The 26,324-nt window shown below is 33.1% G+C and overlaps 2 protein-coding genes and 2 long non-coding RNA genes across 8 annotated transcripts; 2 read left to right on the top strand and 2 right to left on the bottom strand.

Moving 5' to 3' along the window:
- Positions 1 to 288: 288 nt before the first annotated feature.
- LOC122595654 lies at positions 289 to 2,776 on the bottom strand. The gene is made up of 4 exons (XM_043768067.1): positions 2,044 to 2,776; positions 1,448 to 1,518; positions 898 to 1,291; positions 289 to 680 (listed from the first exon to the last, which is right to left on the bottom strand). Exons 1-4 carry the CDS (start codon positions 2,161 to 2,163, stop codon positions 522 to 524), a joined length of 744 nt encoding a protein of 247 aa, XP_043624002.1. The 5' UTR covers positions 2,164 to 2,776; the 3' UTR covers positions 289 to 521.
- A 964-nt stretch (positions 2,777 to 3,740) lies between these two features.
- LOC122595689 lies at positions 3,741 to 6,902 on the top strand. Of its 3 annotated transcripts, none has more exons than XR_006323247.1 (4): positions 3,741 to 3,898; positions 4,156 to 4,286; positions 4,996 to 5,078; positions 6,477 to 6,902. It is a non-coding gene; the product is annotated as an uncharacterized LOC122595689 (long non-coding RNA). The 3 variants fall into 3 exon arrangements; XR_006323246.1 differs by having other exon boundaries at positions 4,986 to 5,078; XR_006323248.1 differs by lacking the exon at positions 3,741 to 3,898 and adding an exon at positions 3,911 to 3,971 and having other exon boundaries at positions 4,986 to 5,078.
- Positions 4,820 to 11,237, bottom strand: LOC122595688 (serine carboxypeptidase 24). Of its 2 annotated transcripts, none has more exons than XM_043768111.1 (9): positions 10,820 to 11,232; positions 7,630 to 7,737; positions 7,412 to 7,507; positions 6,858 to 6,950; positions 6,462 to 6,547; positions 5,930 to 6,327; positions 5,751 to 5,846; positions 5,213 to 5,318; positions 4,820 to 5,113 (listed from the first exon to the last, which is right to left on the bottom strand). In XM_043768111.1, exons 1-9 carry the CDS (start codon positions 11,094 to 11,096, stop codon positions 4,967 to 4,969), a joined length of 1,407 nt encoding a protein of 468 aa, XP_043624046.1. In that variant the 5' UTR covers positions 11,097 to 11,232; the 3' UTR covers positions 4,820 to 4,966. The 2 variants fall into 2 exon arrangements, with proteins under 2 accessions (XP_043624046.1, XP_043624047.1); XM_043768112.1 differs by having other exon boundaries at positions 5,008 to 5,113; positions 5,213 to 5,307; positions 10,820 to 11,237.
- A 12,205-nt stretch (positions 11,238 to 23,442) lies between these two features.
- Positions 23,443 to 25,361, top strand: LOC122595930. 2 transcript variants are annotated; one of them, XR_006323267.1, is made up of 3 exons: positions 23,474 to 23,843; positions 23,968 to 24,133; positions 24,896 to 25,361. It is a non-coding gene; the product is annotated as an uncharacterized LOC122595930 (long non-coding RNA). The 2 variants fall into 2 exon arrangements; XR_006323266.1 differs by having other exon boundaries at positions 23,443 to 24,133.
- The last annotated feature ends 963 nt before the right edge of the window (positions 25,362 to 26,324 follow it).

Here is a 26,324-nt window from a genome sequence, read left to right as displayed (position 1 = left end):
TCAAGCCAGGAAATGTTTACAATCTACCAAAATTTAAAAAACCATGATGACATGATCAGGTTGCAGATTGGTTTTTCCCTGTTGGCAACAATCACAATTACTTTAGTATTTTTTTCACCTTATCAATAGACTGGATATTCACCTTAACAATACATTAAACCAATGATAGGGATCTGAAGACAAAAAAAAAAGATGCATAAAAAAAATGAACCATAGCATATCTGCATATACATGATTTTGATATATCCAGGTATCTTGTTTACTCAGCCAAAAGAGGTCAACACAAGATTAATCCAACATATACATAATTTTGATTCCTTCAATCATTCATATTGTTTGCATCTCCAGCCAAAACAGAAAAGAACAAAACAATCAATAAAGCTTTCTTTACATACGCTTGTTTTTAGCCATTAAATTACCGTCAAAAGATCAATATAACCATAACTGCTGACCAAGTAAAAGTTAAAGTCTTGGTCTTGCACTATGTTGATTTTACCTAATCCACCTAGTTTATTATCAGTTCATACCCTTAAAGCCACAGGATCTTGCCATGAGATCTTCCTTTTTCCTGAACGATTTGTCGAACCATCACCAACATTTCGGCAAATCGACAGCTTTAAGTCGGTTTGTTCTTTTCTTTGATCCTCAAAGCTCTCTTGTGCTTCTTCTTCTTCTTCCATCTGACAATCAATAAACCCGTTAGAACAAGTAACCAATATGTGTACAGTTTAGCATAGAACAAGTAACCAATATGTGTACAGTTTAGCATTCAGAGTTGATCATCTTTTTCATTAATTTTTAATGCATACTATATTTGAATGTAACGTTTACAGTTTGATAAATTTTTAGACCATTGTAACAAAACCTGTCATGGTTCAATGAAGTTCATTAACTTACTGATATCTGGTTCAAGTCAAATATAGGAGCTCTTGCTTGAACTGCGGCTTCTTTACCACTAATACCGCTTTCTTTCTGACTAAATTCCGCACCAGGAGACATGTTTCCTATTACCCTTTGGTTTAGATTGACACCATGCATATTAACACTTTGATCCAAGTCAAAAACAATGGGTGGTCTACTTGGAACCATGTTTTTCTTCTCAATATACACTCTTCCCTTTTGTTTGAGGTTGTGAATTGGGGGCAAATTGGGCAAAGTTGCATCCTTTTTTGGGTTAAACTTCTCTTTCTTGTTTTTCCTGTATTGGGTTGTTTCCATATTCTGTGATTGCCATTGTTGTGGAGTTGATGATCTTGTTTTCAGTAGAAATTTGCGTCTTCTCCTCAAGAACCTGGGTGAACCATGAATAAGAATTCAGTTTTTTAACAGTTGCAAACTTGATGTGAATTCAAATTAAAAAAATCTTGACTAAAAGCTATTCTTTCAATGGACAATATGCGAAAATGAAGCAATTCTTTCAATGGAGTATGTGCGAAATTGATCATACCTAACTTCGGCTTCTAAAGTCTGTTTCCTTTGCTTCATGACCACCAAGTTGTTTCTTGCAACATCTGTTTCCTATATCAAGTCCATCAATTTATCAAAAATACTATACTGGTAATTCGAAACTGCTATCATTTATAATTCTGGTATATAACAGAGAAACCCAACCAATGATCTTTGTAAGATCACAAAAGATTTATGACATAAATACCCTTCTCTAGCTTAGAAAAGCCACAAATTACAAGAAAATTATGCCAATCACTCATGAATTATAGTCTAATCAAACAATTTCAGTTCAAACCCTAACCATAACCCCAAAAAATTGCAACACACTGAAACGACCAAACGAAATAATACAAAACACAAAAGGTAACACATAGATAAAACTCAACTATTGAAAAAGAAGTGAACTTTTTTTCCAAGAATCTTGACTGAAAACAACAGATCTAATCTAATAAGGTATACCAAAAAGATCACACATAATAATATCAAATATTAGATATCAAATCATACGATCAAAACCATATGAAAACACAAATAAAGAATCCTGAAGCATATAACAATATATCACAAAAAGAAAATAGAGAAAAAAGATGATACCTTTTGTAACTCAAAGAAATCTTGGATAAGTGTCTGATACTTAAATCTTGACCTAACATCTTCATAAGAAACATGAGAAGATGATGGATTAAAGGCAACACCTTTCATCTTTTTACTCATCAGATCTTAACTTTCTTCAATACCCACTTTGGAAAAGATATCAAAATGATCAAAAAATGTAAAAAAAAAAAGAGAGAAAAATGAGTTGAAAAAGGATGTGATGGAGAAAGAGAGAGAGAAAGATAGAGATTTAGGATGTGTGTATGTAAATGTATATGTGTGTGGGGAAGAAAGAGTTAAAGAAAGAAATAAAGATGGGGTGGAATGGGTGAGAAGTTTCTTGCTTTTTTTTTTTCTTTCTCTGTTGATGGTGATGAAACTCTGACCAAAGAGAAAGACCCAAAAAGCCCATGAAATTTGGTTGGTTTGGTAGACAATGAAGTGATGAAGATGGAGATTTTGGGGGGTTGCAGAAGGGTATTTCTGGAATAAATATAATTAGAAAGTCTGTTATGTCAAATTTGTTTATGTGTGATGTGTGTAAAGACTGTTTGTGTGTGAGGTGGGTTTGGTTGGGTTGGAGTTTGAAGACATTAGACATCTTTCTTCTCATGATTTCTTTCTTTCATATAATAATATCTTTTCAACATAAATTTTGGTCCAAATGGGCCACTGAAGAGACATGGAGAAGATATATGGGTGGCGTATGTAGACTCTTATTTATTTGTCTTTTGATGATGGATATGTTAAAGTTTCCATTTTTCTTTCTTTCTTGTTTGTGGGTATTGTCTGTATATAATGGGAAGACAGAAAGAAGCAGAAAAAGAATCATTTTAATATAATATATATTTTTTTATATTATATTTTTTTTAATTTTAGAGAGAGTGATAGGGATGATGAGTGCTGTGTTTCCTCTGATCTGTTGCAGTTGTTGGTAGTACCTTTGTTTTTAGGCCTGGCTTCCCTTGCTGGTTTTATTTTAATGCGATTGTGATGGTTATCTATATATCTACGTATAGATAATTACTATTTTGCCCTCTTCATTCTTTGAAAGATTCCTTCAAATAGAGTCATGAAAGTCTTCTGAATGTGCCCACTATAAAGTATGCTAGTACTAGTATAGAGTGTAGACTATAGATTAATACACTATTTTATTCATTCAAAGTCCTCCAAGGATAAGATGGTAATTTTATCGTACAAAATCCAGGCCAATTTCTTAACTTTCTGGTTTGGATATCATTGTATGTTTTAACTTTTTAAAGATAATGATAATAATGGCATAGTTAATTAGTAGTGGTAGTTGGGGAAGGTGGCAAAGAAAAGTTAAACAAAAGAATCTCTTCTTTTTTCCACCAAATAGTCATGTCCACCAAGCACCTCTCTTTTCTTTTCTTTTTTGTTATTTCCGATCTTCATATTTTCATATATATTTGTTTTACCCATCATGGCTGATGCACTTCCCTGACAGAGAACTCTAAATTTTATTTTTTTTTAACCAGCTGAACTTGGGATAAGAAAGCAAAAGAAAAAACTTAAGGGTTGGTATTGTAATTTTGGTGAAAGTGTGTTTTGACAACCTTTGTCATCTTATCTTTCCAAAGGGTAAAAAGGTAATTCTGGTTTAAATCTCAATCATGGAAGATACATGTCATTTTCTTAGCTTTCAGGTACATGAATATCAATGTATGCATCATTCTTTATTCCTATCAAATTATAATGTCTGTGTAAATATGCAAAAGAAGATAACTTTTCTTCCAACAAGCAAAAGAAAAGGTTAATTTGGTCATTTCAGTCTTTGTTTAGTCACCAAGGTCAGCAGTTGGTGACAAATAGTTAAGTTTGAAAACCAGTTGAGGTGAGTAATAGAGAATATCAAAGTAGTATTAATTGTTAAAAGTGGTATTAGAAGAAAGAAACAAAGTTAGAAGGTTGTGTTGCAATTTGTCAAAGTTTTGCTCCATATGTATCAAAAAATGTTTTTCTTGCTTTCCTAGAATTCATAGTTTCAACCCACATTGAATGGGCCAACAGGATCAGACCCGTAACATTTTATTCATACGTGATAAAGAATGTTTCTAAGCATATATTATCATGATCTTTTTCCTTTTGCAGCTGTGTATTAGGAACTCGATCAACAGTTTCTTGAGACCTGAAGCAATTCTGATACATTTGAATATGGCCAACTACATCTCTATTTTGATCTGCTGTTCTGTTCCCGTGTCCTGTTGCTATACTCTATATAGGTGCAAGCTCTTTGGCTATTTTTCCATACTTATTTGTTTAACTTCACATTTTCTTATTTAATTCGATTACTGGTATGGTGGTGTTGTAACGTGTAACTAAGCAATCTCTAGTTTTCGATGATGAACAATGATGATAATTTCTCGGTCCTCCTTATCATCCCTTTTTCCTTACAAAAATTTTTATGTTTCCCTTAAACTATAAACCACAATTCTATTGGATCATTTGACATTTCTAATGCTTTTTTAACTTGTTCAACTATTATATATCCTCATAATTTTAATCTTTGTTTTGCTCAATCATGAAGTGATAATCATACTTTATAGTCAATCATGTGTCTTATATTGCATAGGCCAGTACGTATTCATTCTTGGCGTTGCTATTCTTGATTCTTGTTGTATTAAAGCTGCATATAAATATTCACCTTGTATCGAATTATGATTTCACAAAATAAGTGTTCAAATGATGCCTTATCTTACATCACAGTTCTTAGTTTATATATGACTCGTAAAATTATTTTCCCACAATGCATGTATGATAACAACCAGAAAGTCATTGAACTACTTATCAAGTCAACGTTAATTTCCATGTAAACTTAAATTTGAATCAATCATATCTATACTTACTAGATAACCCATAGACTTTTCTGTGGGTTGATCATATTGCTTCAAAATCTTTACTTCTACTTGTTTTTTGGTAAGTTTTTGCCAGCCAAGAATTGTTGGAATAGAAGAAATGCTCTTTGAGGCTGGAACAAAGGGACTTCATGCCCGGCTCCTCGGACCGTGGCAAAGGTTAGTCCCTCATACACTTCAGTCCATCCTCCTACCTGTTTGTCAGTACACATATATTACCACTTATGACTGCCTTTTTCAATTAAGAAAGAACGAAACTTTTTGATCAACCTCTGACTGGCTGAATTTAGTACCTGGCCCTTTAAGTACCACGGGTACCATGGAGTCTTGACCGTGAGATTGAGATGGCTCAATGAAGTCCGAGTGGCGGTAACTGGTACAACCGAATCTGTGTCACCACTGTGTTATAACATACAATCCCTTTAGATTTTACTTCCCTATAATGCATATGCTACAATGGAGTTGTCAAGATGAGCGGGTCAGGAGGGTTCTGTAACATTTAAATTTTGACCCGAAACCACTTTTTATTGAAAAGTTTTTCTTTAATTTTTTTAAATCAATGGATGTAAGAGGAGGTTTGGTCTATATGAGCTGTTTCCCTTTTAGTTAATCTTGTAACTTGTTTCACGACCTGTTAAAGACAAAATGTTAATCGAATCGTCCCATTCATAAGCAAATGGGTTGAAACTGATAGCTTTTAGTTACAATTATGTAATTTCTAAACATGTTTGAACCATTAAAGATATTATGTTACTCGAATCATTCCATTCATAAGCAAATGAGTCGAAATGGAGGCCTCTAGCTACAATCATATACAATGAAGAAACTTACCTAAACACCCAAATTCGATAACCATTCTTGATTAGTTTCCTGTACGTTGGTAACATTGAAAACTGAGAATCCTTCCAGTTTTCGAGAAGTTCGTCACTGCAAAAACAATCATGAAGAAAATCTTGTCAACATCTTGCATAATGCATTGCATATTTCATCGTTTTGTATCAAGAATTAACCTGCAAGCAGTCCACTTATAGGAAATCCCAGTGATATTTGCGTGCATTGCTTCTTGTACATCACGCCGGTTATAATACTTTTCTGAGTTTCTTTCAATGCAAGGATCATAACCCGAAATATGTCTGCGTACAAGTGTGTTCTTAAGCCTTTTTGGTGCAACGTTGGCTGATGACTTGTTACAAGAAGGTGTATATATACTGTACTGATCAATCTCCCCAAACTCATTATTCCATGCGTAGTTGATTGCATTATCGCATTTTTCTGTGAATTTTGATGATGTGAATTTACAAGCACTCATGATTGATTTGTAGGTTGTATCTGATATGATAGAATGACTCCACCAATAGTCCACTGTCCCAATGTTATCATACTTGTTATCTGTTACTGCATTCCCTACCTGCATCAAGAGTAGTTTGTATACAATCGTTTGTTAGTCAATTACGTAACGAGCTAGTGTGCCTGTACCGTATAGACAATGCTGTTTTAGGCATCGTTTGGAATGTTAGTTTTGCTGTCAAGAAAGTAACTTACAATGAACCCTTTTAGGTTGATGATTGGATCATGATGCCTCTTGTTGTAATTGTGGATTTTGTTCGCTAGTTGAGGAACATAATGACCTAGAGAAGATTTATAACAGAGTTAAGAAAATGGTTGCTGAATGTTAACACGACCAGTCATGCTGTCCTGTCAAACGGAATTAGATATCAAGCCTGTTATCTTGAAGTCAAACGGGCCATATTGATGTAGGCTCAAGGAAAAAGTGTTTTATTTCTGGTCAAATCCATGCTGATGATGTTTTTAAGCATGACTTGTACTTTATCCTTAAGATTTTATATTGGTTTGACTATTTCTTTTTTTCAAAAATGTACTCCGTATAATGGTTAGTTTGGATGGTGAGTATACAAGGAAAATGTGAAAATTTTTGACCTGCATAACTTTCTCCGGCTATATAAAACTCTCTGTATTTGTATTGTGGAAATCTTGACATCCATTCTCTGAGGAATTTAAGTGCATCCCTGGCTGCATTGCAAAATGCAATTATAAACTCGTCATTACACATACCAGTTATATATATAAAGTGTACACATTATGAGCTCTAGACTAAGATAAAATTGTTAGAATAGCTAGTATATTAGTACTTTTGTGTAACTAACTATTTATATTATTGCATACTGTGCTTGTCGTTCTAGGCTTCAAGTAACATAAATAGTAGCATGAACAAATTGATCATAGATCAACTGGTACCATTACCATGTAACCACATGGCCCCACAAAATGAAGACCGCAAGGTCAGCTTCAAAACTTGTCAAAGACAAGTGTAAATTATATCGTGTTTCCATGTGTGAGGATGGTGCTTCAGGACATAAGTACTATGCGGTGTGCACTCTGGATATCAAGATGGACATGGGATCCGGAGGTTCCCACCCATTTACCCTAAAAAATAGCATGAAAATAACACTTTTTTAGTGATCGCAACTTACCAGTTCTTTTGTCACCCGAGTCTCTACGGTTAGAGCTTGTGTTTGTATACGAAAAACCGACACCAGCTGGAGATTCGAGAAAGAGAATATTTGCCTCTGTATTATTATTATCACCATCATATAAACTAGAATTAATAATGTTAAATGTGAAATCCAAGTTGTTTTATTGATTCATATGAATAATTGAGCTTACAGTATAGTAGTGGCTTATATTTTACCTATGTTCCATGAATATTTATTGAGATAGAGGGACTGGGCATTCTTGTGAATTCTAAATGGTCCAATTTCTTCTGAGGCTCCATATGCTATTGATGAGCAACCTGGACCTGTATTCATATTATCATATACATGAATTCAATATGTTCATAACTACTTGTACTTTTTTTTTTTTTTATATAAATTTTAAATCTAAATTAAAGAAGTACTGTGCAACAATTCATTCATTCTATTACATAAATAATCATCCCGGCCTTGAATGTGAGAGCAACAGCAGTCAACTAAATGTTGTTAACAACATATTAGCTAACCCCTAAATAAATAGGATTTTATCCTATGTAATAATTCATGAATACTCATTATGCTAGAACTTTATATAAAAGTATTCTTTTAAAAAAATATCTATATTTATACTCATTTGAATTTGTGTTATTTTTTTAAACTAAGAAGTTAATAAATCCAAAGTGGCCATCATTTTTATTCATTATTGAAAAAAATTTCACTTGAAATACCTAATACCCTTAATGAAATTTATTTATAATATCCATTCAACTTCCAAAATAACTATATTACCCATTTTACATCAATAACATATATTACTCGTCACCGTCACATGTCTACCACCTCCATTCGGCCTATCGCACGACTGCACGAGTACTCCTTTGGTATATTTAACCCATTACATTTTAAAAGTTTTAAAATTGTAGAATATTCATTTTACTTTTTCTTCATGAGAATTGAACTACTACTTGTAGCTCAAACACTTTATAACGCATACAACAATTGGTCTTCTAAACACTCATTAATTTCAATCATAGTTATTTTTTTTATTCAACTATTATTATACTTTCAATCCTATAGTATTTCATAGGCTCGTTCATAATTTTTAACCCTATAAATAAGCAAATTAATGTAAAGTGAAACAAAATCATGTCAATCATTTTTTGTTCTCGATCACAAGATTGATTGATCTTGCCATGGTTGCATGGGTTCATATAGATTGTAAGGTTCAATCTTCGGTGTCGTTCCTTAAAAGCGGTAAAAAAATTTAGATTATTGTATCATATCACATGTGTTTAATTTTTATGTCACTACTTCAATTCACATATGAAAATATAAAAATTCAATAACGATTTTTAAAAAAAATTCACCAGTTTTGCTTATTATTCATATGTAAGTGATGACTTAATTTACTCAAATGTATCATTTAGTGAACATATTAAATTGTATGTAATTTTACATGTTTTAAATAATTTGTTTTAGATGAATTATTTTTTATGTTTTACACGTAATAAACTTAAAACTTTTAGCAGTTATTACAAAACGAATCTTTGTAATAAACTTTTTGTTACAATCTTTTTTTTATATACTCGTATTTTGAATGATATAAGTAGCTTGTTCTCAGAAAACAGACTGCGATACTCTATCTCTAGACTTTAATGTTATGACAAATTGACATGCCAAATTCTTGGCCAATACAGAAGCTATCTAGCCTCAATGAAAAATTAAAAACACAAAATAGATAGACTAACGTGTTTGAGTTCCAACTCACAAATATTAAATTTGACAAGATATATGCCAACCCACAATTGAAAAAGAACACACTCTCACACTTATTGTGGTCAGAAGAATTAAGTGCAAGAACACATAGTGAATTTTTATTGGCGGTGCATGCATGTATATACGGAGTATATTTTATTTTGAAAGGTAAGCATATATATATATATATATATAGTTGTCACTTTATTAGTATATATGCATATGTACATACACGTACGTGTGTATAGTTATGTGGTTAATAGATTGTATGCAAAGACTAATATTAATAATAGCCTAAAGATGTGTGTAAAAATTTACAGTTGACATGTGACATGATTATAGATATAAATTAGGAAAAAGAATGAGTGTTATATATATATCATTTGTTAAATATATTAAATATATGTTTAAGCATATTTTTAGATATATATATCATTATCTAGGAAGAAATTGTGAAAAACATGCATAGAATAAACATGATAGTAGGGTAGATACATGAGACAATATATGTGGTTGGGATTAGGGTTAATCATCAACAACCTAATAAAAAACATACTATAATCATTATCAAATCATGCATCTCGTCCCATCGAAAATAAAAATATACATATAAAATGCTTTTTTATTACTTACAGTATTAAGGTTAATTAAGAGTGTAACTAAGTAAAATATATCAAATTGTTTCACATCTAATTTGGGTAAAAAAATTTTTACATTCTAACTTTTTATCATATTATGAAGAAAGTTAATAAATGGTCAGTTTTTGTTTTTGATTAATTAAAAAGTTAAGATGTGAAAAGTTTCTTATCAAATATGAATGTGAAACAATCTTATATTTACTTTTCATATATATGAAATTATCATCGGTTATACATATACCATTTTATATTATATATATATATAAGAAACATTTATATAATAAGAAAGTAAAAGAAAAATATCTACACAAAAGTATCACCGATATATACATCAAAAATTGAGAAAAGAGGGGAGGGGGAAGAGAGACAAAAATGTTTTGGTTAATTAGTCATGTGCAAGTTATTAATTGTAAAATTCTTTTGGTTAATCTTTCGTAAATTATTGTATCATCATTAGATAAAGTTATATTAGAAAGGTAATTAAGACGTACTTAAGTTGTGGATCAAAATAAATACTTGGTTACTTATATATAAACCTTTAAAAGATTTCATTTATTTTAATCAACTAACTTAACAAAACAAAATCACAATTTTTGGTTCTGGATAACGAAAACGTACGTCATTCAATTTAAACAGGAAAAGTACGTAGGTAATAATTATGTGTAGATATTTCGAATGAACAAAATGCTATTAATAACAAATTAAAATCCTCAGCTTATTTTGTCGCGTGGTACAGATTTGTATAGCAAACGTTTAAAGACTAGCAACGTGCGCGCCTAGCTAGCTAGCTAGGATAAGATAGCAGGCACGAATAATTAATCTTAATATCAGTTAAGGGTCATAAATTAGTACTTACTTATAATTTAACTCACCAGGCCAGTTAATTAGTTCGTTAGTGGTGGTTAATATTTTGGACCCTTCAATTCGAATCTTATTTGAAAAGTATAATTTTGAAGGTGGTCGATCAAGAAGAATTTGAAATTTGTATATACATTACGAGTATAATTTTAATTACCTCCATTGAGCCAAAGAACAAGAGGCTTGAGTTGTGGATTTTGAGATGCGGCTTCAATCAACCAGTAGAAAAGGGCTCGACCATGTCTCTTGTGGACTGTTACATAACCCGAATATTGGGAAAACGTCACGTTCGGCTGCCCTGGCAATGCCGTAATTCGATCCTTTTCTTGTCCTTGGGTTATTGAAGTTGTGTTGGTCTTGGTAAATAAGGAACCCAAAACCAAACACATTACAACTAGATTTATCATCATCATATGATGATGAGCTCTATACATCTAATTAATTTCTCCTTAATTTGACCACCCTAGCTTGCTTGCTTGCTTATATATTCCTTTAGGTTAAGTTTATTATTATGTGAACAAAACAAAAGTGTTTATAGATATATAAAAAATTGTTTGTGAGTTTGTGTGTGAACAATATTGCTATGAGTATATATATATATATATATATATGTGATGAGACAGAGAGATATGAGCTGGATATATCAAGGAGTAGAACTTGAGAAAAGGTAGTAGATGTATATATATATGATAGATAAATTAGTTATGATGAACTCCATATATATATATATATATGAGAGAACACAACTATAAATGATCACAAGTAGCTAGTATAGCCTGGATAGAAAAGTAATGGAAGTGTGTGAATTGAAATTCAATAAAGCCTCGGGTAATTATTACTAGAAAACATTTCATCTGAATTGATCGAATTAATCTATCTATAAAACTCGTTTTCAACAATAATTTTATATGTATGTGTTCGATTAAATTTTTGATAACGTGACAAACATTACATACATACAATTAAAAATTTTATAAAATTAAGTCGATCTTTTGATTTGAATACACACAATATATAGACTTTTTTTAATTGAAGCTTAATGCAATAATGGTATATTCATGGTACGTTCATATATGTATACATAAAATTATAAAAGATATATATATATATATATTGTAAATAAATAAAAAAAGGTCAGATACTCGATCGGGTTAACTAAAAAAAAGAGTCAGGTACTCAGGTTCATTTTCAGTTGAAGATTCATGATTAAACAATGTCCCACTTGTCATTGCATAGTATCGTATTTTCCGAAAAGAGTAAAAGACATCTACTTTTTGAATTGGCAATAATACAGCATATCCAAATTTCTTTTTCTTTTTTACCATCAATGTTAGTCATGATTGATCGATCATTGGCCTGGATGATCGAGTTAAATGTAAATAGGCTTTAATTTTCCAATATAGCTAGTTTAACTCTTATAATTTTACCACTAATGTTAGTATTACAAATAAAGTTAATTAGAATCATCTGTATTTCTTAAAACTATTCATTTGATAATCATGTATCCAATGTTTGTTCATATAGCTAGATCACTCCCGCACAATGCATTAGTGGTAACATGGGAATTAAACTAAAAGGTAACACAATTTATATGCGTGAAATGTTAATATGTAGTTTATGATAACATGCATATTTTATTTGGAAAAGTTCACATAGTAGGGGTTTGATGTGTGAAATCTAGCTTTAAATTTATAAACACGATTTACCGAAAGACTGACTACTACACACTCACAAGCAGTGTACCTGATCGCATGCAGTATAGTAAAAACTGGTAAGCCGAGATCGTTCACAAGGACTTCTATAAGTAATTGTAAATGTTAAGTGATTCAAGTCAAATGGGGGTTTTGTGGCCGAATTGCCACTTTGCAAGTAGTTAGTAAAATTTGTTAGTAATCCCGGAGGATTAATCGAAAGAGAAGTTTGTTGCTGAAAACAATAATTTAAAGGTCACCCATCTTGATTTCGCTCGACAGAATGTTAAGACTGCACGTTTGATGAAGTTCAAATTCAATTTAGTGATTAAATGACCGAGACTCAAATTAATCGCCAACCCCGTACCCGTCAAGTTAACAACTTGTTCGACTCTCTTGTATAAACTAGTTTCATTATTAAGACCGGTACCCCGAGACGCCTTATTATAACTTCTCTAGTTTAACAATGGTTTTGGTCATTTCAGATAACAATTTTGCCTATCGATTGTACCCAACCATCAACCTGTTAATTCTTATCGAATATTAATTACCCTCTACCGTACCCGTCATACAACCAATTGCTTCTAACCAAGCAATCAAAATAACTTATACCCAAATCCTAGTCGTCACTAAGCAATGAATACAAATTATCCGCAATCAATAATTGAATAACAAAGAATTAATAGATTAAGATCACGACAAAACGTTAAATCAAATCACTTGAATTAATAAATATTGTGCAATCCCTACATAATGTCTCACTCCATCAAGATGGATGAAAAGGCGATTAGCCACTCATATTAAATATGAAATAACAAATCAAAATGAAGGAATTCATTGTTACCGAGTACAAAGGATTGAAAACGAATAACGATATAATTCCAATAAAGCCTTAGATCCTCCAAATTGATGAAATATTAGAAAAACCCTAAAAAGAGGACTCAAAATCGTCTGGAATATCAAAGATAGGCTTTTGGAATGTTTTTGCAAGCTATTTATATGCTGACCAAATTCAGCAGATTCGGCGCTAAACTGCGTCGCAATTTCAACTTTGACTTTTCTGTTGACTTGACTTTCATTGACTGGCACTCTGTCGTATATAGTCTAACTGCGTCGCAGTTTCACGCAACTGCGAAGCAGTTTCAACCTCGACAATAATCATTGCGACGCATAACCACACTGCGTCGCAGTTTTACGTTGACTTGCATTGACCAGCTTTGACTTTCTTCTAATCTTCACTTACGTGCCCCGTAAAACGTCCGTAAGCACTCGTTTTGCTCCAGAAACTTCGTTTTCTTCAAATTATCGCTTAGGTACCTTTTTTCCTCCTGAAACACTGACAAATACCATAAACGCACCAACTACATACGAAAACGATTCGTAAACCTCACTAATCGACCACTTTAAGCTATGGAAAATGGGCATAAAATACGACATATCAGGGTTGAACTGAAAAAGTAATACTAACAATAAATACAGATCTTATCTTCTTCACAACTTTCTTAGGGCATCCCCAATGGCATTAAGCTATCAATGACTTTTTATTATTTCCACACTACTAGTTTATAATATTAAATTGAAAATATTAGATAAAGTCATATTAATATAATATATTTATAAGTTGGTGTGAGTGCACTTGAGAAAAAGTCTTTCATCAAATAGATTGAGGATTCTCAACCTTTTGAAGAAAAAAGTTATTTTTCCCAATGGTAAAAAACTTTATAATGACTTATTAGTATAAAAAAACATTTTACTCAACCTACCATTGTGGATACTCTTAGTTTTATTACAATAGGTGAGATTTTTTTTTTGAATTGGACATATTTGTTACTCATTTTGTCAAACAAGTTTTTGGGGAAAAAAATTTATAAAACAAGTAAATCCGGCATTAGAAATGTCGGACTCGTACACGTAAGCTCAACCCGGATATAGGATTGCCGAATTCAAGAACTTTTTCGTACGTGGCAGGAAAGAGAATATTGTACAAATGAATCTGGAAGTTGGAATGCCGGATTGACATGGAAGTACAAATGTGACCTGACAACGACGAATCTGGAAATCCTTTTGCCGGATTGGAAAAGTGAATCTGAAGTCCTACTTGAAGTAAATGATTGGAAAAGTGAATTTGGAAATTCTATTGCCGGATTGAAGTAAATGCCTGAACATATTATTTAACACTTTTATATAAAAAAAATATGAACACTTTTCATAAATTTTAAGGACAAAATTCTTTAAAATTTTTTAATAAATATATAAAATCAAGAAGAACAAGTAATAATAAAAAAATCACATATTAATAAAATCACAAGATAAACTATCATTAGATTTTATTCATAAAAATAGATAATACATTATTCAAGGAGATTTTATTCATAGGGGTAGGAGACGCACCAAACGGTACTGGAACGAGATGGATGAGAGTTCTATCAGCAGATCTTCAACCTCAAAACAACAAGCTAGGTATGGCGTTTGCGGCGGATTGGGCCATAACAAGAAGACATGCCCTGAACTTTAAAAATGACAATAATGTTGTTGCTTATCTGTTTCCATTATTGTGTTCTGTTTTTGTGTGTTGTTTTAATCCGTTGTTTTATGAATTCATTGGTGTTTTAATGTGACATGGCAACTTTTAATATGAAATTTATGTTTGATTTAGATTTTTTTTTTCTTATTAGGTATCCTTATGTTACTTACTTTAAAACAAAACAACAGTACAAACATTATAATTACATAAAAAACAATTATTTTATTTAAACGATTACATAAAAACTAATAAAACAACATTACAAACATTATAACAACATTAAAAACTAATGAAACAACTTATTTTATTTAAACGAAAACAACTACATAAATCGTAACATTTAAAGGTTGCAATCGTTACGGTGAACCGAATAATATGGCGAACCAAATCGGGAATCTGAAGAGGATACGTCACTGTCACCATCATTACGGTGAATGTATTCACCGGGCTCATAGTCAGGTGAGGCTGCAACTTCGGGGTCTTGTGGTGCGTATTCCTCTCCCGAATCAGTCTCGTAACCGTCAGGCCGCCTACCAACCGAGCCAATATCATGACAATAGCTAGTCTCATGTTGAATTGTGCTAATCATTGACGACTTGACAAAAGTAAGATGGTTAATGCTTAATTGCAACCATTGGACCTTCTCCTGCAGATAGTCCTTATACCTGTCATCTAATTTGGACGTTGGACCACTGTGCCACGTTCATAAATCTCAGCCTCATACTCCGACTTTTTCCCTTTCAAATGATCGATTAAAGTTGACACCTTATTTTTACACTTGTTATCATCAATACCGTGAACCCGAACCCTCTCATGTGCTCCAAGTCGTATGAGATTTGGGGCTGAAGATGAACCTGGCATTTGAGAAACCAAAGTATAAAATGAAGTGGGGGATTTTTTTAGGAAGAAGAAGAGGTGTGTCAACAAAATAAAGGCTTGAATGTATATATACCAAAAGCAGTCATAAAAGGACCAAGATTCCCTGCGAGACCGGTAGTGGGAATACCGGCCTGCCAAAATGGTAGTACAATTTGATTCAATATCAATCCGGCACTCCAACTTCCAGATTCGTTGGTGGTAGGCACGTGTACTTGTCCTCTCAACCTGGCATTCCAACTTCTAGATTCATTCAACCCGACATTCCAACTTCCAGATTCATTCAATCCGGCATTCCAACTTCTGGATTCATTTGTACGATATTCTCTTTCCTGCCGTACGAAAAAGTTCTTGGAGGTACGAAAAAGTTCTTGGAGGCAATCTTATATCCAGGTTGAGCTTACGTGTTCGAGTCCGGCATTTCTAATGCCGGATTTACTTGTTTTATAAATTTTTTTTCCCAAAAAATTGTTTGACAAAATGAGTAACAAATATGTCCACTTCAAAAAAACATTCTCACCTATTGTAATAAAACTAAGAAATTTATATATGGAAAGTCTTTCAAAATGTGGAGCTAACGGTAGCGCAAAGATAAATTTGGTAAGAATTATTATATGGAAATTAAACCTTTTGATCGAGCCTTGGAGCCAACGGTATATATGTTTTACCGGCTATATATATATATATATATGTATTGCCCCCTACGTACCTATGTTTAAAAAAAACCAAGCAAAACAAAAAACCTCTGTTCGCAATTAAAATTTAACATCGACCGATACAAAAAATTTCAATTTTTCTGATTCGTTTCTTCAATCGCATAAAGAAGTTTTAAATGGCTTCAAAAGTCGTTGATAATTCGGCATTGGTAAAAAAGTGCAGAGAACGAAAAAGACTGATGAAGAATGCAGTTGATAATCGGTACAAGTTGTCGAATTCACATGTAGCTTATTTTCATTCACTTAAAGATATGGGTTACGCCCTTTCAAGATTTGTGGATGAGCAGCTTGATATACCGCCTAATTCTTCACATTCTGATTCTGATGATGATGTACCAAAATCAATAATGCCGCCATCTGGCTCTGATTCTATTTTGAGTTCCGATATTCATGGTCATGATCATATTCGTGAGTATACTGCTGCTGCTGCTGTTTATCGGGAAAAATTTGCCACGTCTGTGATTCAACCGGAGGAAACAAGGGGATCGGTTGATGATGCTCAACTTCAATATTCAATGCGACCATATACTATTTTATGTTCCGATTTTCAGGGACATATTATACGTGATGATGATGAATATGCTCCTCCTTCTGCTGCTGATTTTCATCAGAAAAATTGTGCCTCAACAGCTGCTGCTTATTATCTGAAAAAATCTGGCCCAGCTACCCGTACTACTGTGATTCAACCCAAGGAAACAAGGGGATGGGTTGAGGATGCATATGTTGATGAGTCAATTGGTACTAGTAGTTCAATAAGTTTAGAGATAGATGATGAGGGGTGCTCAACAACACAAAAGATTGACGTATCTGCTCATGCGGCTTCTCGGGATCTTCGTGAGGTATTTAAGGAAATCAAGGATGAATTCGAGGCTGCTTTTCGTTACGGGGAACAGGTTGCCTTGATGCTTGAAGTTGGCAAGCTGCCTTACCAATCAAGGTTTCATGTTCTTAAGGGTAAGATATATGATCATTCACATTAATTTGTCACCATGCATTTTATAATTAGTCATCCAATGCTTTACTATCACTATTTTCCAAGTCTTAATTATATACACTATCATATTATGGTTTAGAATGCACGTATCACAGACTAATCATATAAATGTCACATTGCAGGGATCTTATCCAAGATTCTCGGACATGGAATTGCAGCCACAAGTCTGTAAACTGATCTACGGGTATGTATTTGATTTCGAGTATCTTCCAAATTACAAACCTTTGTTAGCTATTCCAATTTTGCAATTCTAAACTTCTGGCTAAAATTAGACCCCTCTTTTTTTTTTTCTTTTTCTTATAACTGCATTAGACCCGTCATAACTTTATCTTTTATTGTGCTCTCTACAGACTGATAGGAATGTGGCGATCAAATGGAAAATGTCATCGAAAGCAGCTTGAAGCCATCAAGGAGAGCAGAAGGCTTACTTTAAGGGCTAGTACCGGCATGGAAAGAGATTCAAGCTTGGGAACGACACTTGAGCTCTTGTAACTTTGGCGCAACATTTTAATAGTTGGATTAATGCTCAAAAATCATTTGTGGATTCCTTAAACGGGTGGTTACTACAATTCATTGATCATGAACCCGAAATAAACACCGATGGTGGTGAGGTTCCATATTCCCCGGGTCGGTCAGGAGCTCCTCCAGTTTTCATCATTTGCAATGATTGGCAGCGACAACTCAAAGGTGTTTCACAAGAACGAGTCTCCATAGCGATGAATAAGTTCGCTCTGAAGTTAAGGCAATTGCTAGAAATAGAAGATGAAATACAACGGCTTAGCAAGAGCCAAGTGGATATGGATCATAAAAAAGCTATGATGTTAAGTAAGAATGTTGGTGCAAGTAGTTTACAAGGTGGTGTAATTCCTATTTTCAAGGCGCTAGAGAATTTCAGCCGTGACATTTTTAAAGCTCATAAGCACGTAAGACTGCAATTGAGAGGGAACCAGAAGGACCTGTTTTGTAGAGTTGATCCCAAATGTAACAATTTTTTTTCAAACAATACTCTTATTAATAGAATTCTTTTCGTACGTATAGCTTTGCTACATTTTGTTTAAGTAGAATCATCTACATGTGAGACAAACCTTTTGTTCACCCATAACGGATTGCTTTCGAAACCTTTTTATTTGTGATGATAAAGCTACCAATATCAACCATTCAATGAGATTTTGGTAAACATTATTTTTTCTATATAAGGTTGTTCAATGTATTGAGCAAGCAAAAAGATATGCTCAATGACCAGGCCAAAGGTGATAATATCAAAACAAAGAGATCTTTGATCAAGTCATGTTAATTCATTTCATTCATATCTTTCGTGGAATCGTAGCAAAACCAACAATGACATATATAGGGAAAGTAGAGATTATGCAAGCCTAATAAATTGAAGAAGTAATGGAAAAGTGGGACATACAGAATCGATTACCAATCTTTAGTTTCAAACTAGTTTTTGACCAAAAAACACACATTTTTCACCCAAATCGATCACCAATCATTTAGATCTATACCAAGAAAGTAACCTACAATGTAAGAGGAACATTTTGAGCGTAGAAACACTTACTAACTTGACCCGAAGCTGTACTTCCTAGTTAGCTCAAGTGGTTGAGCACTTGCCTTACAAGCAACAAGTCTTGGGTTCAAGACTTGGGAAGTACATAGGAAGTCTTCCTATGAAGGCTTGACTTGGGTATACCCAGGTTCAAGTCTGAGGGGGTAGGGTTTACCCCTATTGATCGGCGTGCCTTCGGGCGGATTAGTAGGGGGTTTTCCCCCCATCGGGTATTATTTGAAATAGGCATTTCTACTTCGAGGGAGCTCTCTAGCGCGGACCCGGTTAAGACAACGTATGCTAGACCTCCCGCTGTCGAATCGCGACACGAAGTTCTCAAGCGAAATTCACCTTTCAAAAAAAAAACTTGACCCGAAGCTCCAAATCCGGTTTTTAAAGCTTTAAAGTGGATAAACATTTGATTGAACCCAAAATTCTTGAAGTTACAAGGATGATTATTATTATACAACGATTAACTAACAGTTTTGGTTATACCACTAGCTTTAGATCCAAAAATTAGAAGATGAAAATAGGAGATAAGATGGTGAGGGTGTTTGGTTCTTGCTTTTGAGAGAAAAGGGAGGAAAAAAGGGTTAGAGAGATAAAGAGAGTGTGAGAAATGAGGGAAAGAATTAGAGGTGGGAGGAGTTTTGTTCCACCAAAACACTTTCGCGGTTAGTTTCGGTTTCTCCCGATAAATGATTCGTATAATTAAAGCGTTTAACTCGAGGCTTATTCAAACATTTCGTTGACATATTATTATCTATTTTGAAAATACGTTCCTAACAACTATCCATTTGCCTACCTTTTCATTACAAAAGTTTACTTTATTTCAGTTTGACTCATTTCAAATTGACCAGTCCTGTTATGTTGACCGGTCAAAACGGCAGGTGTTACAGATAAGAAAAGAAATGATAGGAATAAACGTTAACGATGTGTTCTTGAGTTTTTTGTTGGAAAGAAAGGAAAAGATTGTGAAGGATTTTAGAAATTGTTGTGTTTTTTAGTTTCATTTAAGAGAAGAAGAGAAAAGAAAGAGGAAAAATCGGAATGATAATCTAAGGGTATTGTCAACCGCTTCACTCACCTCTCACTCACCACTCACTTCCAACCAATCACGTTGTGCCACCTCAAATCCATCACTCACTCACCACTCACTACAGTTTTATTTTTATTTAAAATATATTAAAACATTTATACAAAAGACTTAAAACACTTACATTAAAACATAATATATATTACAACATTACCGACATCATACAAACCCGGGTCGGTTGAGTGATACACTTGTGGAGATGGAGGTGTTAGTATGGGACGATAAACGGGTTGGGATTCACTACGGCTGGGTGGGGGAATGGGTCGTGATCGGTTTGGTGGCGGCATCATTTGTTGCAGGCGAGCGGGTTGGGTTTGTTGAACTCGAGGCCGATTACCACGCTCACCTCTTCCCCTTAGTGCCATCGTTGATCTTTTTTATTGTCTTGGATCCATTTTGTGCAAGTGTGTGTTTCAAGTTCTATATGTATACGTGTATGGTGTATTGTTGAAGAATATATATATATATATTTGAAAAACTAGCCATTGGTGGAAAAGAAAAACAAAAGAAAAAAATATTTTCAGTTGCTAAAAGAGACGTTACTCCCCTCGAATTTCGTTCCACGCGTTATGAAAATGGGTGTTCCCACCACGCAAAAGCTCCCACGCGTGGGTCGTCCCGCGTTGGCGGCGGTGTGCAAGTGAGTGGTCGAACGACTCACTACCGCGAACACTCAGCGTTGCCAACACCCTAATAAATTTTGTTTAAAATTCTTTGCTTCCATTTTTGAGATGATTTGGAAGGAAGAAAAATCTACCTCTTCTCTTCCATTCATCTCTCTTTTCCTTTTTCCTTCTTTTAAAAAAAGTCTCGAGAACAAAGCATAAATCTTTATTCTTGATTTTTTTTTATGTTTTATTTTTTTATAAAAGAAAGGAAATAGAATGATAGGAAAACTTAAGAATTTTTTGTCTTAAAATTTTCTTGCCAAATTCGCATGACTTGGATAGAAAATAAAGGATAACTATGTATTAGTTTTACTTCACTATTCGATCTATTTCTAATAATTTATTTAATAAGGGTATATTTATAAAGTTATATTTTTTTTCCTTTTCATTTTCTTTCAATTAAACTCAAGAATGTAATTAATCCTTTTGAATTTTTTCTTAAAGTCACGAATGCATTATATACATACAATTTCTTTAATTCTCCATCCCTACCCAATCTTATCATTTCTTTTCTTTTAATTATAAACTCGAGAATGTAGTATCAAGGAGGAAGACAATGAAGGGGAATATAAAAGGAGGCAAGAGCTTCTCACGGTAGCTAAAATTTCTTGATTGACTATACACCTGCATTATCCAATGGGAAAAGCTTGCTAGTAGATAGTGAAGACGGATATAAAAGGAGGCAAGAGCTTCTCACGGTAGCTAAAGATTTCTTGATCTAGTATTATATACCTGCATTATCCAATGGGAAGAGCCTGCTAGTACCAAGTAAGGTTAAACTATTTCGTATTATAATATGTTAATTAACACAATAAACTAGTGAAGAAAACATGGTTGGTTCGTTAATATTTATTAATTTAGTTGTATTTTTTAATTGATATTATTCTCTAAGATAGGTTATAGAGGTGTTGGTTTTTGGGACCTTCAAAACTGCCCTATTCCTTATGGTTCGCATTTTTTACATGTAAAAAACAACATCCAAAAGTTTCTAAACAATGCTAGAACAACGGGCATGCTTTTAAGATTTATGTCTAAGGTGTTGTGTCAAATTTTTTTTACAGAAAAACAGAGACTAGTCTACTAAAGGACTGGTGTGAATATCATGATCACAAAAGATGCAGAAATAGCGTTGCTGATTGCTTTGTTCGAGTAGTCATTTTCATATCCTCCGTCGTCTACGATGATGATCATTACCAAGGATGTCGATTTAGTTATGGCAGTTAATTTACTTTGTCATCAGGGGCACATAATGTTTCTTGCCATTCCATCTAATGTCGATGCTTATCGAGCTTTTGAGAATGTATCTGACTATGTTTGGGAGTAGGACAATGTTGCTTGGGGAAAAGACTGCTCCTAGATCAAAGGTAAAAAAGGAAGAATCGGTTAATGTTCAAATTGAATTGCTTTGTAGTTGTCTTGTGGAAAAGATGGGTATAGAAAGATGAAGATCATCGATTGGCATCGATTTAGTCTTTGGCATCTTTTCCAAACAACATTACTTAAATCTACTCCCTCCGTCCAATATTAAATGTCCAATTTTGACTTGTCAAATCTTCTGCTTGCAACTTTGACCATAAATATCTTTATTTATGTTATATAATAGTTGATGAAAGTTATATCAATGGAAAATACATCGAAAATTCAATCCATCCATATAACTTATATGAAGTTTTATATAATATAGACAAATATTTTTACGGTCACAGTTTAAAGTTTAAGACTTGACAAGTCAAAATTGGACATTTAATATGAGACAGAGAGAGTATATAAAAATGACAATAATAATAAAGAACTATAAGACTATAAACATGCACTAAATTAAGTATAGTCAATAACGTATCACATGTTTTTGAAATTTAAACTTAAATTGTAAGAAATGATGGTGGTTAAATTTAAAAGTATGAAGATAAAAATAATGAAACATATCTTATTCTTATTAAGTAACATATGGTTTAAAAAACTTAAATTTTAAATTCCAATAATGTCAAGATAAAACTTAAGTTAAAATAAAAAAGGTTAATTTACATTAGGCTTGATATTTTTAAAAAACTTCTTAAAATCAAAATTAAATAAGTAATATCATAAATTAATTAAATAAAAAATAAATAGTTAATAAGAAAATGTCTAATGTATCAAGTAAAATTTTATTAAAATATATTGATGTCATCACAACTTTGAATTATTTATATATAAAAGATGAGATTATTTTCATTTGGGTGTGATTTATATTATAAGTAACTAAACGCAACGCTTAGGGTTACATTTAACGTGCATAAAAAATTTATACTTTTCATATCAAAAGTCCATTTTTTGAATTATATGATAAGTGTACAACTATGTAATACACATTAACTACAACCTTAAAGATTGCATTTAACAAAACTCATACTATTAAATAAGTGGCATATGTATAGAACGTAATATCACCTTTCACAAAGATATATGTATCTACATCTCTACATCATTTTTTTTAACTTAAATACTTAAATGTATCTTTAGATAACCATATTTCTTCTATAGAATTTACACGACGCGTATTAACGTGCACCTTACCTTGAACACAATACAACTCTAGACACGTGACAAGAATTACATTTAGAATTGATTCCATTAAGAGACATAATCTTGATATCGGCTTCAACATTGGCGAATTCGCGGCGGTACCACAATTTATATGCATCGGTTATTTTGTAAATTATCTATATCTATATCTATAAATAAGGGTATTGGATTAAGAATTAAGCACTTTTTCGTTCTCATAATACCCTCCTTACTTTGCATTATATTTTACACCTCCTCCTCAAAACTACCAAAATTACCCATAGGAAAAATTAAAACCCACAAAAAAGACAATCACCCGATCTAAATCAGTTCTCATTCTCCCGGACTCCCGGTCGCAACTGACGCAACCCCTCCCTCTCGCCGGATTATCTCCCCCAACCACCACCGCCGGATTCATCACCATCATCAACTAAATCACAACCCCTCTTTCTCTTGCCGGATTCATCGCCACCAACCACCGTCGCTGGATTCTTTCCGCTGCAGCCATCAACTTTATTTTGTGACAAGGGTTTTTCTTTATTTGATCTTATTATTTTGTTTAATATACCGTCGCCATTTACTATCTAGATTAATAAGCATCTAGATTAATTTTCTTCTTATCTTTTGATGTATTTTGTTTTTTCCTTTTGCAGATTTGTGATAGAGTTGGGTTTTTTATTTAATGGGTTGATTTTCAATTCATCACCATCAACAACAAAATCACAACCCCTCTCTCTCGCCGGATTCATCACCACCAACCGCCGCCGCCGGATTCATCACCACCAACCGCCGCCGCCGGATTTATCACCATCAACAAAGGTTTTTCTTTCTGTTATTATTATTAATTTCTTATAATTTTTAGTACTACTATTTTAATTTTATTATACCAAGTCTTATCTTGATGTTAAGAATATAGATACTCTCTTGCAACATTAAAGGATATACTGTTTACCGATTCAGATTATGATTATGCAAATCTTTAATTATTGTTAATGATTTTGTATAACGATTTTTATACAAACATTTCATTATTAACACAATACACAACCCTCAATGTACATAGACATTCGAGCTTGCGTATCTATGTTATTGTTGTTCTTAATTACATGAACATTCTTAACAATTTATTATGTGAAAGGTTGGTTTCTTTTTCTTTACATATATTAGGCCTCTCCCTAACCTATCCCTCTTCCACACCGCCGCATCAGCTTTTCTCTCTTCATCCACCTCTTCCACAATCACTCCCTGTAACCCCTCTTCCACATCTCTTCCACAACTTCTATTTATTTTATTTTATATTTGTTTTGGCGTTTTCCACCTACATGGCACGCTCCCCCTTCGTCTTTCTTCATCGGTGGAACGAAATGAATTGATCGATGGGGCGGTCGACGAATCACTCCCAATGTCTTCCTCGTCAACGGGCCATGGAAGAGGCGGTCGACGAGAGCATAGTGAGAGGCCTTATAGGACAAGAAAGACGATGATGTGGATTTTGTTCATTTGCTTTCTCTCTATGGTTTAATAAACCTTGCACTCTTAACTTTTATTTCTTGGACACTTATATGGCAGGTTGTCGTGCAGGTTTCTGGAGGTGGAGGAACTTCCAAATAAAATGTTGCTCGATCTGTGCGGGAGTGGGACTGTTGAAACGGGAGCTTTTTAAAACACAATGCTTCCTAATGGTATATGCTTTAATCTTACTTTTTTTCAATAGGACATCACCCTTATCTACTGGAATCTGTTTCATTCTTTTCCGGTCTAAAGAATTTCAGTTTGAGGTTAAAGGGTGTACCATGGAAAGAAGTTTAATTTTAAATGTGTTACTTTATGTAAAAAACCTGAGCTTGGAAAGTAGAACCGATAGATAAAAGTGAATCAATTTTGTGTATAGCTTGGATGATCATGTAAAAAACATGAGTGAGATATTGAGAGTTCCAGATACTTATTTTAGTTGCTTAATTAGCATTGAATTGTAACTTATGATTCATTTCGGTTCTACTTTCCAAGCCAAATTCATTTTTATCTTATTTTAGTTGTTTCATTAGCATTTTATCTATCGGTTCTACGATGCAATCCAACTTTATTTTGAGATAAATGATGATATCCAGTCGGCCGAAGATCCTATTAATGAACTTAACTTGATTTTTAGATGGATTCGTCAAAAGAAAAGGCACCTTGATCATCTCTACCTTAAGTCGTAATATGTCATGTCCTATATTATTAGTATATTTAGTTTGAGTATTAATTTATGTTTGGTGATTGTCTATTATACCCTATTGGGTTTTGAATAAACTATGTTTTTTTTTCTGGATCAGTCTGATAAGTAAAGTTTCATGTTTCTTTTGTTTGATGTCGATATATCATGGTAATCTTTTTACTGATTAACACAAGTATTTGGTTTGAAATTATCGTTGTCGCCACACCTCACATGTTTTATATTCTCGTCCACTTTAACCGCTGCAACGCGCGGGCACCAGGCTAATCAATAATAATTCATTTCATAAGCTGTTTAGCTTTGCAGTTTGGTTTGTTTGAGTTATATATTTACTACGAGTATATATATTGTGGGCACATAAACGAAATAAATCAATAGTTAAGTTCCAGTGCTACCCTACAACCTCAATTGAATGTCATTAACTTAGCATGACCAACTACTTTTTTAATTCACATTTAAACGGGTGTTCTCAAATTTGTCGGTATACTTGCCATATTTTATATTCATTCAATATTATTTATACATTCAATTCGTTATCCAACCTGGAAAACTCAAGGTAGTACAATATATACAATATATATTTATTAATATTTATTATAGTAAATAGTTAATTAATCATGTGTAATTCCTAAAGAACAGGGGACTAAGAGACGATACATGTATTCTTGAGTTCAATCCTGCTTAGTTTTATTTTATTTTTTTATATTTTTTTTATTTTTAAGAACAGCATTAGTATTATTATTAGGACTTTCGACGAAAGACTTAAAGACACCACACAGTGAGTTACATGCATGT

This window comes from Erigeron canadensis, chromosome 4 (assembly GCF_010389155.1).
Source record: "Erigeron canadensis isolate Cc75 chromosome 4, C_canadensis_v1, whole genome shotgun sequence".
NCBI lineage: Eukaryota > Viridiplantae > Streptophyta > Magnoliopsida > Asterales > Asteraceae > Erigeron > Erigeron canadensis.
Note: the sequence above shows the minus strand (reverse complement) of the source record. Positions and strands in the feature narration are given on the sequence as shown.

What these genes read in the sequence shown, in the direction of transcription:
- LOC122595688 (XM_043768111.1), bottom strand. Translation starts at nt 11,096, where the DNA reads ATGTATAGAGCTCATCATCATATGATGATGATAAATCTAGTTGTAATG. An exon ending in AGCCGGAGAAAGTTATGCAG is followed by an intron (nt 6,548 to 6,857) that starts GTCAAAAATTTT and finishes AATCTTCTCTAG; the next exon opens with GTCATTATGTTCCTCAACTA. An exon ending in TCAACCTAAAAGGGTTCATT is followed by an intron (nt 6,328 to 6,461) that starts GTAAGTTACTTT and finishes CTCTTGATGCAG; the next exon opens with GTAGGGAATGCAGTAACAGA.
- LOC122595654 (XM_043768067.1), bottom strand. Translation starts at nt 2,163, where the DNA reads ATGAGTAAAAAGATGAAAGGTGTTGCCTTTAATCCATCATCTTCTCAT. An exon ending in ATTTCTTTGAGTTACAAAAG is followed by an intron (nt 1,519 to 2,043) that starts GTATCATCTTTT and finishes GACTTGATATAG; the next exon opens with GAAACAGATGTTGCAAGAAA. An exon ending in TTGACTTGAACCAGATATCA is followed by an intron (nt 681 to 897) that starts GTAAGTTAATGA and finishes ATTGATTGTCAG; the next exon opens with ATGGAAGAAGAAGAAGAAGC.